The sequence below is a fragment of the Caretta caretta genome, chromosome 6, assembly GCF_965140235.1.
Source record: "Caretta caretta isolate rCarCar2 chromosome 6, rCarCar1.hap1, whole genome shotgun sequence".
Taxonomy (NCBI): Eukaryota; Metazoa; Chordata; order Testudines; family Cheloniidae; genus Caretta; species Caretta caretta.
In genome coordinates, this window is record NC_134211.1 from 21,685,956 (window position 1) to 21,707,417 (window position 21,462).

Consider the following 21,462-nt stretch of genomic DNA (forward strand, 5'->3'; position numbering starts at 1 on the left):
TGGAGTCCCAGAATCGCAAAAGAGCTCCAGCATGGACCGAATGGGAGGTACGGGATCTGATCGCTGTTTGGGGAGAGGAATCCGTGCTATCAGAACTCCGTTCCAGTTTTCGAAATGCCAAAACCTTTCTGAAAATCTCCCAGGGCATGAAGGACAGAGGCCATAACAGGGACCCGAAGCAGTGCCGCGTGAAACTGAAGGAGCTGAGGCAAGCCTACCAGAAAACCAGAGAGGCGAACAGCCGCTCTGGGTCAGAGCCCCAAACATGCCGCTTCTATGATGAGCTGCATGCCATTTTAGGGGGTTCAGCCACCACTACCCCAGCCGTGTTGTTTGACTCCTTCAATGGAGATGGAGGCAATACGGAAGTAGGTTTTGGGGACGAAGAAGATGATGAGGAGGAGGTTGTAGATAGCTCACAGCAAGCAAGCGGAGAAACCGGTTTTCCCGACAGCCAGGAACTGTTTCTCACCCTAGACCTGGAGCCAGTACCCCCCGAACCCACCCAAGGCTGCCTCCTGGACTCAGCAGGCGGAGAAGGGACCTCTGGTGAGTGTACCTTTTAAAATGCTATACATGGTTTAAAAGCAAGCATGTGAAAGGATTACTTTGCCCTGGCATTTGCGGTTCTGCCTTTGCAAAAGGTTTCTGGGGAGGGCAGCCTTATTTCGTCCTTCATGGTAGGACACTTTACCACTCCAGGCCAGTAACACGTACTCGGGAATCACTGTAGAACAAAGCATTGCAGTGTATGTTTGCTGGCATTCAACCAAAATCCGTTCACGCGGTGGGAGGAGGCAAAATGCGACCTTGTAACGAAAGCACATGTGCTATGTATGTAATGTTAACAGCAAGGTTTACCCTGAAAGAGTGTAGCGACTGTTTTATAAAATGTGTCTTTTTAAATACCGCTGTCCCTTTTTTTTTCTCCACCAGCTGCATGTGTTTCAATGATCACAGGATCTTCTCCTTCCCAGAGGCTAGTGAAGATTAGAAAGAAAAAAAAACGCACTCGCGATGAAATGTTCTCCGAGCTCATGCTGTCCTCCCACACTGACAGAGCACAGACGAATGCGTGGAGGCAAATAATGTCAGAGTGCAGGAAAGCACAAAATGACCGGGAGGAGAGGTGGAGGGCTGAAGAGAGTAAGTGGCGGGCTGAAGACAGGGCTGAAGCTCAAATGTGGCGGCAGCGTGATGAGAGGAGGCAGGATTCAATGCTGAGGCTGCTGCAGGACCAAACCAGTATGCTCCAGTGTATGGTTGAGCTGCAGCAAAGGCAGCTGGAGCACAGACTGCCACTGCTGCCCCTCTGTAACCAACCGCCCTCCTCCCCAAGTTCCATAGCCTCCACACCCAGACGCCCAAGAATGCGGTGGGGGGGCCTCCGGCCAACCAGCCACTCCACCACAGAGGATTGCCCAAAAAAAAGAAGGCTGTCATTCAATAAATTTTAAAGTTGTAAACTTTTAAAGTGCTGTGCTTAAAGTGCTGTGTGGCATTTTCCTTCCCTCCTCCACCACCCCTCCTGGGCTACCTTGGTAGTCATCCCCCTATTTGTGTGATGAATGAATAACGAATGCATGAATGTGAAGCAACAATGACTTTATTGGCTCTGCAAGCAATGATTAAAGGGAGGAGGGGAGGGTGGTTAGCTTACAGGGAAGTAGAGTGAACCAAGGGGCGGGGGGGTTCATCAAGGAGAAACAAACAGAACTTTCACACCGTAGCCTGGCCAGTCATGAAACTGGTTTTCAAAGCTTCTCTGATGCGTACCGCGCCCTCCTGTGCTCTTCTAACCGCCCTGGTGTCTGGCTGCGCGTAACCAGCAGCCAGGCGATTTGCCTCAACCTCCCACCCCGCCATAAACATCTCCCCCTTACTCTCACAGATATTGTGGAGCACACAGCAAGCAGTAATAACAGTGGGAATATTGGTTTCGCTGAGGTCTAAGCGAGTCAGTAAACTGCGCCAGCGCGCCTTTAAACATCCAAATGCACAATCTACCACCATTCTGCACTTGCTCAGCCTGTAGTTGAACAGCTCCTGACCACTGTCCAGGCTGCCTGTGTATGGCTTCATGAGCCATGGCATTAAGGGGTAGGCTGGGTCCCCAAGGATACATATAGACATTTCAACATCCCCAACGGTTATTTTCTGGTCTGGGAATAAAGTCCCTTCCTGCAGCTTTTGAAACAGACCAGAGTTCCTGAAGATGCGAGCATCATGCACCTTTCCCGGCCATCCCACGTTGATGTTGGTGAAACGTCCCTTGTGATCCACCAGAGCTTGCAGCACTATCGAAAAGTACCCCTCGCGGTTTATGTACTCGGCGGCTTGGTGCTCCGGTGCCAAGATAGGGATATGGGTTCCGTCTATAGCCCCACCACAGTTAGGGAATCCCATTGCAGCAAAGCCATCCACTATGACCTGCACATTTCCCAGGGTCACTACCCTTGATATCAGCAGATCTTTGATTGCGTGGGCTACTTGCATCACAGCAGCCCCCACAGTAGATTTGCCCACTCCAAATTGATTCCCAACTGACCGGTAGCTGTCTGGCGTTGCAAGCTTCCACAGGGCTATCGCCACTCGCTTCTCAACTGTGAGGGCTGCTCTCATCTTGGTATTCATGCACTTCAGGGCAGGGGAAAGCAAGTCACAAAGTTCCATGAAATTGCCCTTACGCATGCGAAAGTTTCGTAGCCACTGGGAATCGTCCCAGACCTGCAACACTATGCGGTCCCACCAGTCTGTGCTTGTTTCCCGAGCCCAGAATCGGCGTTCCGCAGCATGAACCTGCCCCATTAGCACCATGATGCATGCATTGTCAGGGCCCATGCTTTCAGAGAAATCTGTGTCCATGTCCTGATCACTCACGGGACCGCGCTGACGTCGCCTCCTCGCCCGGTATCGCGTTGCCATGTTCTGGTGCTGCATATACTGCTGAATAATGCGTGTGGTGGTTAATGTGCTCCTAATTGCCAAAGTGAGCTGAGCGGGCTCCATGCTTGCCATGGTATGGCGTCTGCACAGGTAACTCAGGAAAAAAGGCGCGAAATGATTGTCTGCCCTTGCTTTCACGGGGGGAGGGAGGGAACGGGGGGCTGACGATATGTACCCAGAACCACCCGCGACAATGTTTTAGCCCCATCAGGCATTGGGATCTCAACCCAGAATTCCAATGGGCAGCGGAGACTGCGGGAACTGTGGGATAGCTACCCACAGTGCAACGCTCCGGAAGTCGACGCTTGCCTCGGTACTGTGGAAGCGCTCCGCCGAGTTAATGCACTTAATGCACTTAGAGCATTTTCTGTGGGGACACACACACTCGAATTTATAAAACCGATTTCTAAAAAACCGACTTCTATAAATTCGACCTTATTCCGTAGTGTAGACATACCCTCAGACTGGTGCCCCAATCACCGGACCATTCTTCTTTTCACCAGGATCCTGTAAGTAAGTCCCCTCTAGTTCATCTCCTTTGCAAGCATCATGCTTTTTGCATTATGTGTAAGTCCATCTCGTACTTTAAATCCCACAGTTTTCATTTCTCTTTTCAATCTCCTCTGCGATGCCTTTTTTAAAGTAAGTGACTAGAACTGGGGACAGATGTCCATATGTGGCCTTGCCAATATTTGCAGTGGTGTCATTACACTGTTTTGTGTTATTTTAAAGACTGTGTTTGAGACCCTTTTGAGATCACTTTTCAGAACATAGGAGCTCCAGACCACAACCTTTGCCCTTCCATTCCTGTTTTCTTTTTCCAAAGGATTAACTTCCTCTGTTGGATTCAGATTTCAGAGCTTGTACGCATCTCTCTCTTTCCAACTATATTGATTTCATTATGATCATCCCAGGTGGATTTGGAAATGACATTTGAGGAGCAGATGAATAATCTTTAACATTTTCAATTTTGCATCAGTTAAAACTAGAACCTGAAGCAGATATCTAATCTTTTTCTCAACGCTTACGCATTCTGCTATCTCACTCTAATACATGCATTTGCTTTGCATTTTCAGGTAAGTTGTTATTAACTCAGTGCTTTACTTATTATACCTCCATGTGAATTAAAGTTTAGGCAATTTTCCAAATTAGAAACTTGTGGCATTGATAAGTATCAATTTCAAACCACTCTGAGATTTTTTTAATCTTTCATGTCTAACACTGCCATTGTAGGCCATCTTCATCTGTTACCTTTCTGCATTTTTGCATCCTCCATCATTGATATGCCCTTTGCAGTATGGTGCAATTAAGCATACTACAGAAATTATTAATTAAAGTCAATGGTACTTAAGATGAGGAAATGTTTTGCTGAATAAGGATGGACTTAAGCATGTGATTAATTGCTCTGCTGAATTGGGGTCTCTGAGCCCCAAGAAAGACAGCTTCAATAAGTTTTTGTACAAGGAACACAACATACATTTTTGGATTGGATATGATTAAGTTACAGGTGTTGTAGTTTTGTTCTGCTTGCAACTGCGATCGACACGATGAATATATCTTAGAGGAATGAACCTACCTCAGAGGAATGCTACAAATACAACACCAGAGATCAACCTAATAACCTCTGGAACACTTTCCCAATGGGAACAGAAACACAGCATTCTAATTTCCTTTCCTTTATTTTGATGTCATCATTTGTACTCGAATATACTTCTTTGATTACATAGGAGTGCAACTTGAAAGGTTAATTAGGTAGAAGAAGAGTAATGAATTTCTGGAGAGGACATTACTTCACCAAGGGAAACTAGAAAAGTGTAATTTTAAATGAGGCTGTTGTTGATACCATCAAAACAAAGGCCTTTTTAGTGGCCTGCTGAATTATTTGTAGAATTTTTAGGACTGGCAAGAAAATGCTTAGCACAGTGCATTAGCCTGGCAAATACCAAAGCTCCTGAAAGAGAGCCTATCTTATAGGCTGCATTTGATTCAAAGGAAATAAAATAACAATATAAATTGCAGAGATGCATTGCTTGGAACAGGTGACAACTGATTACGCTGCCAGAGAGGGCACTGAGGATCGAGTATGCAGAGAGCAGGATGTTGTTGTGACAGACTGGATACGGTTCAGGATCACAGGAATTAGTAGTCGGCACACTCTGCAGCAAACTTCAGTTAAACAAACAAACAAGCCCCTCCACTCCACAAACCTGGAATAAGACACATTGCACTACTATGAGGGATAATAGATTTCAGGACCATGGATAATGACCCACTAACTTCCCTGTCAATTAATGCTTAGCACAATGGAAAGCGCCAGATTGCACTGCTGGGAAGGAGATTCATTTCAGAAACAGGGAAAGCAGCACATTACTCTGCCATTCAAGGTATTGGCATGTAAGAAAACACCATGGGCCAGATCCTCAGCTGATGTAAACTACTGCAGTGATTTCATTGGAGCCACACTCATTTATACCAGCTGAGGATCTAAACCAGTCACTTTTGAAGGAATTTGTCTGGTGTTTATGTAAATAATGGCCCATGTTTCAAGCTCAGAGTTTTATCAGCATTGCAAATTGTAGCTTCTTGTTATAAATTCATTTTTCAACCAGATGAAAAGGAAGTGGGATGGCAGGCCAAAGAATTAGTTTCATAGAGCTTTTAATTTTTAATCCCTATGCTCTGTTTATCATCTGCAGAACTGCAAGGAGTAGCAGCTATAATGCTCTGTGCCTAACTCAATCCTATCCATCTGAAAGCCCTTACCTAGGGGTTGCAGGAATCTCAGTGCAGCAAGACAACAGCAAAATAAAATGACAACCAAGCAAAATGAAGAAAAAAAATCCAGCAAGAAATATATTTTGTTTTTAAAATGAAGCCCTGAACTTGGTAGTAGAGACGTATCTGCATTGTGATGCGTTATTAACATGGAGTTATCAGCTCCATGCCGGGTGGAATTGGCACTTTTGTTCTGAGCTAGGCAGAACGTGTTTTGGAAGCAATGGAAGTACAAGCTGAAGTGAATTGGATCACCCAGGCTACGGTCCTATTTAGAGCAGCCTTGCACACTGCAAAATTTCCCACACAGCTCTAGTGGTACATCCTATTGTTGCAATCCTGGGCTGAAATACACGAGTGACATTTATGCTTTGTTGTGCCTCTAGACCAATAGTTTTCAACATTTTTTCATTTGCAGTTTTTTTGACATTTTTTGAATGGAGGTGTAGACCCCTTTGAAAATCTAAGACATAGTCTGCGGACCACTGGTTGAAAACCACTGCTCTAGATAGATGTTCACCAGGAATTATATTGAAACTACCAGACTCATTTTCATTTACAAACATGGTGGATGTTATTGTGGAAATGGGGTAGGCCTTTCATTCACTGTGCTCCACCAGCCCTTCTGAAGCATTCCTGTTCACGTGAGCATTAACATCGCTCCAGAAAGGCTGCCCAATACTTCAAAATAAGAGCACATATCTTTATAACTGCCTAGAGGATTTGGATAACCACTTCCCATTGATTTTAATAGGAATTGTGGGGCAGATCTTCAGGTGAAATGGAGCTGTGACAATTCACATTCACTGAGGATCTGCCCCATGCATCCAGATCCCTTAAGCAGTTCTGAAATGTTCACCCAAGGGGTTGAAACAGGGGAGACAGCAGTAGAAAGGAGGAGGAATTGTGTGTTTAGAAGGCTAACAGTTAAAATTCCTTTGATCTGTTCAGTGTCTCATGACTCGAGTGCAGAACACATTTGGTGTAAGTATTGTTTCTAGTTCAGAGAGTGACCCTCAGAATCAACGAAGAAACTGGAATCCATTTATGGTAGGCACCTCATCTAGCATATGCCTGCATTTGTCACAGATCAAAAGTGCAGAAATTGTAATAAATTGTCTGCGTGTCAGGCCAGTAGCAGACTCCCTCACCACTGGTAATTCTGGAGTAAGACAAACCTCCACTGGATTCCTGTGCCCATCTGTAAGGAAATATGGTTTATATGCCTACTGGATCTGAGCAAGAAAGAGAGATATTTTGATTTGCAGCTAATTACATTGGGGATTTCTGCTGTTTGATTTAAGAAGAGCGGCATTCTCCCAGGTACAACAGTCAGAGCTGAATTACAGCTAGGCGAGAAGCAGGATTAGGAGGGGTTTAACTAATTGCATGTCTGCATCCCCCCACCCCTGAGAACAGGCTGGTGCTAGACGAATGAAGCAAGAAATTAAAATTGCACTAGAAAGTTCATATTAAAACTGGTGGTGGGAAGGGAAGGAGGACAGGGCTTGTATGATCGTTTGTCTCTGAAATGGGAGAAGATGGAAGGTTTAGCATTTCAGAATAGTGAATGCTCAACTCAATGGAGTGACACCAGTTTACACCAGCTGGGGATCTGACCCATTGTGTTCATCTCCATGGGTTACCTTAGTCATTTAGATATGCTAAGTCACATAATGTTGGAGATCTTGAAGAGTTGTCTTCTAGTGGCTACAAATCCTTCAAAGGCTCCCTCCAAACATGCTGTCATTAGTAAATAGTTATCCGATGCAGGTAAGAGAAAAATTCAGTGTCTTTAGTCCCAGGTATTGTAAAACACATAATGCATGCTTAGTGATGGGGGTGACACATTCATTCAGTTTACAGCAAAGATGTCTCCTTCTAGAGTGCCCTGTTTCCCATTAGTTTGTCACCACATAATAAGTTATGTCTGAAATATTCAGGCTTTTATTTTCCCCTAAGATATCTATTTAAGCCTTCACCTCAAAATGGCGCTTCTGCTCTGTGTGAGCAAGGCAATTGATGATACCTTTAACCGTTCTGCTGTAGTGGTCTTTCCAAACCAATTCAGTCTCATTACAGCCAACCCTTTAGACCCAGATTGTCCCTGGCCCTTGTGGAGATGCCCAGAATGAGAGGGAAAGGAAGAAAGGAACCTTACACAAGGGCCAGGGGAACTGGAGTCTCTGAACCTGGGAAGCACAAGGGACTGCTAGCTCCATGCAACCTCAAGAGCATGAAAGAGACCTCAGAAGCCTTGCTCCCTCTTCCCACGATTCTGTAGAGCACAAGAATAGGTAGAGCCTGCACTAAAGGGGATAGTATCACGGAAGGGCATTCAGATGACCTAGTGATGAGCATGGTCTAAGAACCTGAATAGCATAGGATGGAATTGTCTGAATATCAGGGAGTGAAGACAGGTATTATGCTGGTTTGAGAGACAGTCCCTCCCTGAGCTCCTTCCCAGGCAATGAAGTTCCCCACAACTCCCTATTCAGGGCAGTATCTGAATAGCACAGTCCAGTCCTCAGTCTGTTACATGGAGAATTTTTCTCTAGTATGGATGGTTTAAACGAATTTTGATGCAGCCAGGAAATAGTTGCAAGTTGAACTCTGCAAAAGAGGTAAGGGCCCAAGCTCAGGGAAAGGATCGTGTCCCCACTAACCAAAACATTTTCAGAATTTTTTTTCTAATTTTATTTATTTATTTTTATTTTATTTTATTTATTTACTACTTATTATTGCTAAGAGCCCAAGAGAAGACAGGGTCCCATTGTGTTAGGTACTGTAAATACACACAGTAAAAACCAATCCCTGTCCTGCCCTTACAGTTTAATTAAACAAGAGGTGGGAGAAAGGATTATTATGCTCATTTTATAGATGGTGAGTCAAGGCATTGAGAGATTAAGTAATTTTCCCACAGTCATTTGGTGGAAGAGCAGGGAATTGAACCCAGATCTCCTAAATCTCAATTCATAGCCTTAACCATATGACTGTCCTTCCCCTCTTTTCCATAACATTTGGTGAATTTTCAGAGCTTGGAAAGTAAGAGACATAGCATTAGCTGCTTGTAGGCATGGAGGCCTGTATGTGTTGTCACCGTCCCCAGCAGTTCTGCGAAAGCATCCCATTCATGCCATATTGACACGCTCTGCTCTTTCAGTCCTAGATCCACACTGAACAAACAAGTGCCACACTCTAGTGATTTCTGTGGTGTGGACAAATGTCCCCAAGTCTCTCTCACTTACTCCACCCGACATAATCCCCATGTGATTAATTGCTGATTTGAACTCCATTTCCCAAAGGGAAGAGCTAGTCAGTTATGTGTGCCCCCGCCTCAAACCCTTACTCTTCCATAATAGGTAACCTCTAAAGTGTCAGCTCATCTGGATGAACCGCTAGCAGGTCCCCCACATGTACTTCTATAACGAGCTGTGATCAGCATAGTGGAAGAAGCTGTTTTATAATGAAGGGTTCTCATTTCTTTTGAATATGTCTGTTTGACACCCCAGAGCTGTTAGAGGAATAAGAGGAAGAATAGCTTAGGTATGCCTTACTTTATTTAGGCCAATAACTATTACTAACAATGTTAATACTATGACATTACTTTCATTCTGCTTTGTAATTAAAGTGGTGATAGCTTATGCATATAGGAAATTACTTTATAGCCAGTGTGATTCTAAGAGGCTAACATGATTCGCCTGTTAGTTTATAAACAGAAATAATAATATGTGAATTAGTTTTACTGCAAAACCAAATAATCTGAGTGTAATGTATGGCCAATATCAGTTGACTTTTTTTTAAATGCAAAAGAACGTCTGTCTAAACGATGAGGTAGGGTGTGCTGAGACTAATCAGATACAACATGAAAATCCTTGATTAGATGCATTTTCTATGCAATAAAACCAATAAAAAATCACTTAGGGACACCAGGGCCATTATGATGAACAATGAGGCAATTTCTCCCTCTATATTGTAAGCGAGTAGCTGTAGCTGCAGAATTAATTCCTCCAGATGCATGCGTGTATCTGGGGTTGCTTGGGATTACTTTGTTTACAATGCTGTAAGATCAATTTTAAATGTATGCATTGAAGTCTGAATAATTTATTTTCTAACCCATTAGAATTATTCTACAGGCCATTTTTCCACCCAAAGTGAGTGTTTGTGTGTGTGTCTGAGAGCGAGAGAGAGATTTCATCTTTGCTTGGTTAGTGGGATGCTACTTTTAGTTTTGAACCTTGCTATAACTGTCCATGCCTTTGTCACCACCAGAGTAAACTGTGCACGGTACGTGGAATTAAACTTGAAGACCACTTGGAAACTTCAGCTGGTACTGAATGCACCTGCGTACGTAGGGCTCAGTTATAAACCCTGCTGCATTCCTATGTAGGGGAGGAAGGGACATAAAGATCCCACTTATTCTGTTGCATGGTCTACCCCCATCACTGAAACCTATGCAGCAGGGAGAGCAGTTGCCACCAGACTGTTGTGTTCTCTCTTCTGCAGGTTGGCAAGGAGTGGGTGGCTCTGGCCAGGATGCGGGTAGAGATTTGGTTCCACCCCTATGCAATGCAACAGTCCATGCACCAGAGCTGGCGCAGAGGGGGAGCAACTTATGCCTGCAAAAGGGCTGACAGAAATGACTTCGCTACCCCAAGAGCATGGGGGAAGCAGGGAAGGGACTGTGACTCTGAGTCACAATATGCTGGGCTCTGCTCCTAGGGAACTGTGGTTCCTTCCTCAGGATGGATTACAAGATTTCAATCCAGCCCTTACTTAGCAGTGCGTCTTGCAGGGAACACAGGACTCTGGTTCACTAGAGAATGCACTAGCTGCCAGTTTGTTTCTAGGTGCAGTTCAGTGTGTTCATTGTTATTAGTTATGGTGCTGATTATTTCAGGGAGCACTTTTCTCCCAGCATTTTAGCCAGGTAGTTGAACCTGCTGGACAAGTGAAAGTCCCTATGCTTACATAATTGTGGGCTGAGTGCTGGGCATGTTCAGTGGACGGCTCTTCACTCTGGACTTTGCTCCTGACAGAAGCTGAGTCTATTTGTCTTCTGTATGTCCTGCTGTGGATGTTCCTGAAGGTCTAAACTGAGAGGGGGGAGTCTCTCAGTTGGGATGAGGTGGTCCTTTTAATGTCATGTAAATTTAACATAGATGCTTCCAGTTTCTGATTGTGCATGCACCTCAAGAGAGGGGTTTTGGCTGGGCATATGCTAAGGCTCCAGGCAAGAAACTGCTCTCTGATATTTTAAGAGGAAAAGGAAAGCGGGGGAAGCGGGTGTCAAGAAAAGGGACTTCTTACTGATTTTTTTTAGTATTTGCTCCTCCTACAACTGATTATCATATATCTCTGGTTCCCTTCAAAGAGGCCAGGGAATGAATGCAGTTGGAGCCAACTCGGAGGAGCCTGGTACAGACATAGCTATTGAGCTCTTCCTTCTATTTTTGCTTATGCACAAAAGGAGAACACTTAAACCATTTTCTCTTTGTTCTTGCAGTTTACACAGCATGCAAGACTCCCTGCACAAACACGCGACACGCGGGGCCTAATTCTCCTTTCTCGCAGGCTCAATGCGCTTCCCTAGAACTCCACTGACTTCAGCATAATTGGTACCTAATGTACGTGGGTTGGATTGGTGAACTGGGCCCACAGTTTGATATGTGGAGTCTCCCAGCAGCATTAGCCATTTTTTTGAACAGTGGGCCTATTTTGTATTAAAACATAGGTGTCTCTCTACAGGCATTGCAAACCCTATAGCTCCTGAACTAGGCTAGATACTTACTGTTCATCTAGTCCTAATATGTATGCTGCTTCCAAGGACCTATTGTGGGCTGTGGGCTGCAGGCACACAAAGAGTTAAATTCTATTATTAGTTTAGCAACACACAGTGAAGAGACCACAGTATGTTCTCTCATGCAAGGCATTGTTAAAAACTGAGAGACATAATTATCAGAGCCCAATTTGGTACCATGTCTCTCAGCTGAGATCTGGCGAGTAAGGCACACTGAAGATTGGTGCCTGCCACCTGGGTGAAGTTAGTAATTATGCATTCCTGGTCCAAGCATGGCTGAGATCTCATGGCCGGGACTATTGGAAGAAGGTGTTGTCTAGCCATTTGAGCACAGGAAGTGAGAGTCGGGACTCCTAGGACATGTCTGATCACATACAGAGCCAGATTTACACTGGTGAAATTTTGTTCAGTGGAGTTTCTCTGGATTTTCTCGTGGGGTAAATGAGAGTAGATTTAAGCCCCTTCATTTCCTTCCTAGGTCTGCTACTGACCCTTGGACCACGGTTATATCATTTAACCTCTCTCTTCAAAGGTTACCCTTGGGGATAATAACTAGGTAGTAATAATCTCTATTCCACTTGGGGTGTTGTGGGGGTTAGCTAATCTTTGTGAAATGCTTTATTATGTGTATTATAGTAGTGCCTAGAAAGCCCAGCCAAGATCAAGGCCTAGTTGTACTTGTCATCGGCAGGATTGTCATCCCCAGTTTACAGCTGGCAAACTACAGCACAGAGAGATCAAGCGACTTGTCTAAGATTCCCAGTAGGAAGTGTGTGGCAGAGCCAAGAATTGAACCCAAATCTCCTGGGTCCCAGTGTCAGGTATAATTTTTAATTCAAAGGAGAATGAGTGAAGCCATAATCAGAAATCTGGCATATGGCGTCATCTTTGATAAGCAAGTTCTGTCTCTCATCTGCCACATGAACTCAATACGGGCTTATATTTACTTGCCAATATATCACACCACTTCCACAGTCTTTCTGCTGCTCTGTTGTTTCAGTGATTAGTGTCTCCTTTAGCCATGACAATTTTGGAGCCTTCTTGGACACAGGAAAGCTGATAAAAGCAGCCCTGTTAGTGATTTTGTTTTTGTTTTATTTCACATCACAGCAATCCCTGAAAGCTGTCAAGAGCTATCATCTCATCACTCTTCCTCCAAGTGTTTGGCACAAACCAGGAGGAAAAGAACAACATAAATAACAGAGTAAAATTATCCATAAATTGCAGCTCCTTAGATGTCAAGTAGAAATCAAAACAGACAGGCAGGCAGCAGGGAATCAACTGCAACAAAACTTTTACGTTAGTCTCTCTTTGTTCCAAAATCTATAATGTAAATAAACAAGGTCTCTCAAATCCACAGGATGGCAGAGGCAGCCGCTTGTGCTCAGAGAATGGTAAGGGCCAGTGTATCTCAAGTTGCTTAGCAACGGTCCATTTGGTCACTTGGGACCAGACTCAAAGCCCACTGGAAGACTCCCATTGACATCAGTGAGCTTTGGATCAGACCCTTAGGGTCCTGTTCAGAAAAGTGCGTAAGCAAATGCTTAAGTGCTGCTGAAGTCAAGGAAACATAAATGCATGCTTAAAATTAAGCATAATATTCTATTTCATGAATAGAGAGTGTGCTTATGTGCCTTGTGGAATCAGGGCCTAAAAGAACTGCATTGCTTAGCTCTAAAGGGAGTCCCTGCCTTTCAGGACAGAGATTGCCATGTTGTGGTTTTGATGTGGGGCACTCTAAGCGGGGAACGGTTTGGAATGTGGGAGGAATGAGCATAACTGGAGTCAGAAGGATTGGGCACTGTTGTCATTTCCCATGAGAAGGGCTTTGTGAAATCCCCTGTTGTGGGTCAGAGTGAGTTAGTTGGGCCTATTGCTGAAAGAGTCATTCCCAAGACACTGGAATGCTGGTGAGATTTTCTCCAGACTGCCAGCTTTGGTTAATCAACTTTTCCTTTTAGACGTCTAAAGCCTCTGTGCCTGATCGTCAGCTCGTATAAATTGATGTCGCTCTATTGAAGTTAACGGAGCTATGGTGATCTACATGGGCTGACAAACTGGCCTTAAGTTTTCAGCTCTGGACTAAATGGGTACACCCGCAAACCCCAGCATTTGCATGTACACGTGCTTCTGTTTGAACATGCGTTGGTGTGGAGTGATTTTTGAGAGCAGGATCAATGTACTCATAACTAAATGTCTGATGCTAGAGGTGTCTTTGGGGAAATCTAGGATCTTAGGGGCAATGGTGTTGGAAGGACTTCGTATAGCTTTATGCCCTTCATATGGCAAAGAATTTAAGAGGTGATGCTGGAACGGTTGCTGCAATCAAATCTTTCAGCTGCCGCATGAATAATAATGCTTACTAGTGAGACGCACTTCATGCAGATTACAAAGTACAGTCATATACATTCCGTATCAGTCAAGGCAACAAAATAACAATGATAAGGGCTCTGATACGGGGATGACATATGCTGCATTTTATTGGTGCCTTGGAATTTCATAAGCACTGTATTAAAGATAATAGCTAAATGGATTGCAAATGGATGCCTCCGGTGCTCCTGGGGATTTGCACTCGTTACTGCATAATTGAGACATTTGTGTAGCCTTGTTGTGCCCAGTGCTCAGAGGCTGATTCTGAGGTATAGAATCATAGAAATTGGGGAGAGAGAAAAAGCTATGGGGTATTTGCGCCTATTTTCCCTGCTAGGGCAGGAATGTCCTAAGAGTGTATTTCAGTTGTTTTGACCAGTCCAGTTGTAGCTGATTCCAGCCTTGGGATTCTCTGTGGATGCTGTTCCACAGTATAATAGACGTTTATGCTTAAGAGATTTTTCTTCAGCTGTTGTTTCCTTTGCTTATTTTCATTGCTCCTTGAAGCGCACTAAACAATGACTAGGGGGAAGGATGGTACCTGAAGCATGAACACCTAAACAAATTGTTTAGTTAAACTACACCTCTTTGGAAATCTTGGCAGTGACCGCATGATGCATGGATTGGTTAGTGTGTACATATATTGTATATAATTGTGGGAATCATATGGGCTGAATTGTCCCTGGCTCTTGTGCAAGATGTGTGGCAGGAGATAGAATCATACAAATGTAGGGCTGGAAGAGACCTTGAGAAGTCATTAAGTCCAGCCCCTTGTGCTGTGGCAGGACCAAGTTAACCTAGACCATCCCTGACAGATGTTTGTCCAACTTGTTTTTAAAAGCTTCCGATGATGGGGACTCCCCAACCTCCCTTGGAAGCCTATTCCAGAGCTTAACTACCCTTGTCATTGGAAAGTGTTTCCTAATATCTAACCTAAATCTCCCTTGCTGCAGATTAAGCCCATTGGTTCTTGTCCTACCTTCAGTGGACATGGAGAACAATTGGTCACAGTCCTCTTTATAACAGCCCTTAAAATATTGGAAGACTTATCACCCTCCCCCCCCCCCCCGTCGTCTTGTCTCTGAACTTAAAAGGCCTGTTTTTTTAACCTCTGCTTGTAGGTCAGGTTTTCTAAATCTTTTGGAGCATAAGAAGCTGTTTGACATGCAGGCATCCCACATAAGGACAATTGTAGTCCCTGTGTTTGAAGGAAACACAAGGACTATTTCCTCTATATGACAATCGGCTGATCTCATGGGGCTGGTGTGAGGTATTGCCGCAGCCCTTTACCACCCTGCCAAAGATGTTGGGGAGCAACTGAGGGAACAAGCTAAAACATACTAAAAGATGGTGCAGTCTGTGCACCTTTCCTCAGCCTTGCCTTGAGCTGTGTGGCTCTGCACTGGCCCTCAGAGGGGATGGGGGCAGCGCAGATGCACAATCCAGCCCTAAATAACTGATTAGAGTTATACAAACTGAGTGATTACTTTGCAGTTTCCTTGGATTTTTTTCTCTCTTTCATTTCTGAGGTCTAATGCCCGAGTTTGCGGCTAGCTCTTTCTCTTTCCTTTCCTAGTTCATGATTTGCCTTATGTTCACCCACTTTATGCAGACATTTAATTGATATGCATCTGAAAGAGAATGACACATGTGACTTACTACTATGTGAACATGGTTTCCTTCCCAGCCTTTAATTGATTTTAGATAATAAAGTGCAATTATAAAACTCAATAAAAAATCAGTTATTTTAAAGAGAGAGACTGAAAGAAACCTAAGTGATGCTCTGCTGTGGGACTATTATCAAATGAAATCCCCTTTGTTTAAGTCTATTTAATTTCACAGCTTTACTTGAATTGCTACAGTTCTGTGGGCTTTCTCACAATTATAAACAGCAGGCTGATAAATGAACACATTTTTTAAAAAGTCCCAGTGAATATAGCCACCCTAGATGTTTTTGTGGTGGAGCCTGCCCACACCTTAGTGCAGCCTTTCCACTTTTTATGTATCTGGGGAACCGTGTACTATTGCTTCTCACTTGGTCCTGTTCTAGACCAGCCTAAGGAGTCTTCAAGTTCTCTGCTGAGCATTGAATTATCAAAGTAACTAAGCCACAATACGGGTGATCAGTGTCATTATTTGCAATACTAGTGGAGGGATCCTTTCTCCCACTACAGCCCCTGTATGCGGTAACCCTCCCCCCTTAATTGGCCATGGAGAATTTCCCTAGGACAGGCACTGCCTAGGACAGCCATAAGGAGCACTGTGCAGTCCCTCTTGCAAGCCTTGATGTATGCGGCATACCAGGAGTGGGAGATTGTGTGTCATGGGTAAGAGGCAGAGGGGGTGTAGCACACACTACTTTATGTGCAGTTCTCTGAGCTGCCTAAATAGTGCCTGGGGATATTTTGGCCCACAACCAGACCAGAAATTATGGGAGTTTCACCCTTGCCTCCCAGAGTGCCTGCTTTTCCCTCAGAGAAGGAAGGAAGAAGAGGTTGCCCTTGTGGTTAGGACACTGGACTGAGACTCAGGAGATCTGGGTTCTGACTCTGCCACAGATGCAGCATGTCTTAATCAGGTCACATCATCGTGCCTCAGTTTCCCCATCAGTAAAATGGGGATAATACTGATTCTTTCCTCCACCCTTTGTCTTGTTGTATTTAGTCTGAAAGCAGTTTAGGGGAGGAATGATCTCTTACTCTGTGTGTGTGTGTGTGTGTGTGTGTGTGTGTGTGTACAGGGCCTAGTACAATGGGACCTCTAGAGACTACTGTGATATAGATGATAAAAATTATACTAATAAAGGATGCTCTGACCGAGTTTCTTTGTTTTCCCAGCTGGGAGGCTGCGGGATCCTTGGAGTTGGTATCTGGCTGGCTGTTACCCAAGGGAACTTTGCTACCCTCTCCTCTTCTTTCCCATCCCTGTCGGCTGCCAACCTGCTGATTGTCACAGGGACTTTTGTCATGATCATCGGCTTCGTCGGCTGTATAGGTGCCATCAAAGAAAACAAGGGCCTCCTGCTGAGTGTGAGTATGAAGACATGCGCGGTCAGCAGTGGTGTCCATTGTTTCCTGGTTCTGGTGCCATTGCAATGCACGTTAGAGTGATGTACGGTATTTAAGATGCAGACTGGTCAGTTCTGGGCCGGGACGAGGCATGAGTCATGGTTCAGTCATTCTCTGATCTCCCAGGTCATTCCTGACCACACCTGCTTCTATTAACACTTTCGCCAAAGACAAGACGCTCACAAGAAGGGAGGGCTTAGCGATGGTGGTGATGCAATTGTGTGCTTCCTGGGGGCTGAGGGATTTGCCGAGATGGCTTTTGCAGCACACCCTTGAATTCCTTGTCCTTATTCAGCCAACTTTAGCAGCTACATACCTTCAATAGCTACTGTAGTGGGGCTGGTGCTATGAGGGCCTGAGGTGGGGATCATTGGCGAGGGGAGACAGTGCAGGGAGAAGTTATGAGTTTGGCCTAAACTGGAATTGAGATACCACCATTGGTTTTTGCCAGTAGTTAACTTTTAAAAGGTTGGGATGTTGTTTATGCTGTTAAATGAGGTTAAGGGTTAATAAGGTGTGGACGGTCCAGATTTAACTGAGGCCACGGATCTTGCTTGTGTTTTACTGAAACCTGATTTGATGTCATTGCTTTGGTTTACCACAGTTGGTGCCCGTTACAGTTAATGTTGGGTGAATATTTTGTGTAGCATGAGGCTAAAGGGGGATCAGTGAGGTCATGGCATTATGGCCACGCTGTTTATTCAGTCTTAAATATAGGTAGTTTCTCACCTCACAGATGGATTGAATCCAGTGTCCCAGGGTGGAGTGAAGCTGGGACTAGGCCTGGTGAAGTGATTTCTTGGCTGCATTGCAAAGTCTCCGTGTGAGCTGAAGTTGTTCCCCACCACACACCTCAGCCTGCCAGGGCTCAAATGTGGGGTGAGGTGTGTGAAAGTGACCAGAAATGAGGGACACACAAATTATTCTGTAAAAATATTTTTAGTTCTGTAAAATCCCTTTCTTTAGTGTACAGAAGGCTTTCTGTAGCCTCTGTTTCATGATTCTTTGCTTCTGGTGTATTTTTTAACAATAGAAGTGAGGGGTGACTTTGGCACTAAAACGAGCGATGTCCCTTGAAACCAAGAAGCCTCTGGGGCCTTTTCACCAGGGTGGGATGGAGCGAGTGAGACTGCTCAATGACTTTAATAGCCTTATGGGTGACAAACTTTCTGAATAAGTTACGTGGCTATCATGACAGCCGTGTGGCTAACCCACATGTTTATTGGCTCCATGCTCATGCAACTCTATCCTGCAAGGTGCCGAGTCCCATGGGATTGCTCACATGCTTAAGATGTTTGCTGGATTACGGCCAGAGTACTCAGCTTGCTGTGGGACAGAGCACATTGCTCTTTTGGGGGTCATATTGGGGCAAGGCAGCTAGAAATGTGCCAGTGTCAGGGAGTGATCATTACCACCTGTGGGCTGATAGTGGGTGTCCACCTATGTTGTTGGAGTTGGGGAAAAATCTTGATCAGCTTCCAGTTAGTGGAAGCATCAGTGTAGAGTCTAGGTGGAAATCCTCTGGATGGACTCTTAGATTTGGACCTTACTCCCCCCCAACCTTTAATAGCTTTAACCTGTTGGCCTTCAGGGTGCCATATGCGGATGATCCCTTTACCAAGTCTAGAATTTTCAGGGGAGCCTAAGTTAGTTACCAGCTCCTGCTGACTGTTCATGAGATTCAGAACTCTCATGGGTGCTTTTGACAATCCCACTGCCAGCCCTTTTGGGGAGGGACAGGGATGACGGGGCTGCTGCTTGTGGGTGAGATGGGGTATTGTGTGGGTCTGCTTCCACTTTATTATTATATTCTGGTTCACACTGCTGGTTTGGTTTGATTAAATTGTAATTTTAATTAATCATAGAAGTGCCTATAGCTTGGGACAGGTGTGTTTTTTTTCCTAGATAAATTATAAATCAAAATAAATTCATGAACATCATACCCCCAAGATGATCTTCTACCAAAAAAGGGCTGGAATCTCTCTGGGTGCCCTTTAAAAATCCTGACCTCTTGCCCCAAAACACACAAAGTGAGGTTTGTTCAACTTCTCTGCTCTTAGTTCTGTGCCTTCCCTTCTGTGCCACTTTTTAAAGGGAATGTTCCTGTGAAATCAGTGGTTTGTCAGGACATGCCTGCTAATTTTGGCAATGGGAAAGCAGTTAAGAGTTGGAAATCTTCTCTGCACATGACTCACACTGTGTTTAGCAATCATGAAAGGGGCGAGTCCTTAAACTCCCTTCGATGTCTCCCAGGGCATGTCTTTACATCTAGCCTTGTTTCTGGCCTCAAGTCTATTCTTATTTAAACCTAATTCCTTTGACTGTCTGCTTGGTCCTTTCTGAATGATGTGACATCACTGCAGATAGAGGTTTGTCGTGGCTGTGATGTCAGTGACACATTTCTTAGACCGTGCACAATATGGTAGAATTTTGTTTTGTTAATAGCATCTCTCATGCTAACTATTTTTTAAAAAGTCAGTCTGGGATTTCCAAAGGAGCCTAAGGGTTTTAGGCATCCAACACCCATTACATTTCAATGAGATCAGAGTACCTAACTCCTTTAAGCCACTTTGGAAATACCAGCCTAAAATAATAAGTAGTTGCAGTGGGGGTGAAAAGGTATATTTAGGGTGGGCTGATGGAGCTGGTTTAATACTATTAATTGAACACACTGCTTGATTAAATTGGCTGCTTGTCACTGAATAACGTATTTGACTAATTCATTGTTCTGAGAATTAGCCAGCTCTAGTGGTCCATGAGAGAGGAGGCAAATATGGGGAGGTAGGTGGGTAGCAGAGATTGGCAAAGTCTTTGAAGGAGGCTGGAGCAAGTTTATGATGGGCTTAAAAACAAAGAAGAAATTATTCACTGGATTCTGACATGAAAGGGGAAACAATAGCGTTGTTGGAAGATGAGGGTGTATTCCTTCTTCATGGCTCATGTCAGAAATGAGGCTGTGGCATTCTGCCAGTGTTGGAGTCTGGAAAGGTGGAATTTGGGGAGGCCATAAAGAAAAGGCGTTGCGATCATCAAAACTAGAGGAGTATTTCCAGGAATGCTGTAAGGGTATGGCATGTTGGCAGGTATCCGGGTTTCACCAAGTATCCATGGAGAGATGCTGATTTCACTCAGTAGAATACCTGCACATCTCCAGTTAGCACTTTTCATTTACCTCCCTCCAGTCTCTTCTCAGTACAGTATGGGAGTAAGACGTGATCATGAAATACTAACCATAACCGGCAGTAAAGCTCCCCTAATGGTACAGTCATCTTACTCTCCTGCTGCTCTGTCCATGTGTCTCTCTTCTCTAAATCCTTCACTGTCTTCCTCTCATATTCCACATCAAGATAATTCCCTTGAAGTCTCCTTCAAGAGCCTCATAACTGCACCTAGAGATGAGCTTGGGACTATGCAAACCATGAAGACACATGCAGTATTCCCGAGACCAAATCAGAGTTTCTGCTGCTGTCACCTGCACTGCATCCCCTCAGATTGCTCAAATGGCAGGTCTGTTTCCTCCTGCTTTCCCCTGCTGGCCACCTCTAGATCTGCATGGATTGGAGAAGGCTCCTATTGTCCTGATTCCTCCTGCCGTCCCCCACGGGCTCCCAAGAGCAGCTGAAAGGGGAGAAGTCAGCACCTAGAGGTTGGGCAGAGGTAGGGGGACAGGAGCTGCACAGGGGGTTATAGTATCTGTGGCGGGGGGGGGGGAGGATTCTAAGGTGCTGTGGGGGTCAGAAGCTAAGATGGATGATGCCAGAGAGCAAGAACTTAAAAGGCTAGGAGCTGAGATTGAGCAGGGAGAGGTGTTGGGGAGCAGAAGATGGAGAATACTGGGATAAGAGGTGGGAGTAGGACCTGGTTGTGTGAAGGAGCAGAAGCCACATGGTGGTGGGCAGTAGGGGGCTGAGTAAGGGTCTGGGCGTTCAGAGCTTATCCTATTCATGCACTAAGGGAAGTGGTACTGGTTAGTGGTGTGGCAGGAGATGGCGTTTTTGTGAAGAGCAAGGAGGTTGGAGTGCCGGGAGAAGTGAACGGTGGGAGAGGGCATGCTAACCCATTTATATGGTGTATGCTGGGTTGGAGGGAGGCCCAGAATCTGACCCTATATCTGCATGCCCTCTGGCATGTGACCTGGGCATTGCATTTGTCTGAATGCAATTGTGAGCTCTTCAGTGCGAAGATCCTGTAGTGTTCTTATATGAATGACAGTAATGGCTGGGTCTGGCATGTGTAACAGTGCCAGGGAGCAGGAGAGGGGGGAATCTGTAAGTGGCAGAGAGGGGAGGGAGCAGAGAGATCTAAACAGAAATAAAACATTAAAACAAATGGGGTTTGTGAATACTCAGAAATAATCCATACAGACATACTGAGCCAGATGCCCCGCTGGTCTGAATCAGCACAGCTTCAATGGAACTGCATTGATTTCCACCAACCCAAGGATCTGACCCATTTCTTTATTCATCATCCTGACCAGTCCTTGTGACTGCCTCACTAAACAAA

General features: G+C 44.8%; 1 protein-coding gene across 12 annotated transcripts in view; it reads left to right on the forward strand.

Annotated features, from left to right (window-relative positions):
- TSPAN4 (tetraspanin 4) overlaps nucleotides 1-21,462 on the forward strand; it is a 683,463-nt gene that overhangs the window by 553,046 nt on the left and 108,955 nt on the right. For 11 of the 12 annotated variants that reach the window (XR_007357083.2, XM_048852861.2, XM_048852864.2 and 8 more), the window contains one exon: nucleotides 16,729-16,920. The exons of the other annotated variant lie outside the window; for it this stretch is intronic. Coding sequence is in view for 10 of the 11 variants with exons in the window: in XM_048852861.2 (XP_048708818.1) it covers nucleotides 16,729-16,920 (192 nt within the window). In the remaining variant the exon portion in view is untranslated. The remainder of the gene's footprint in view (nucleotides 1-16,728; nucleotides 16,921-21,462) is intronic. 12 annotated transcript variants of the gene reach the window in all.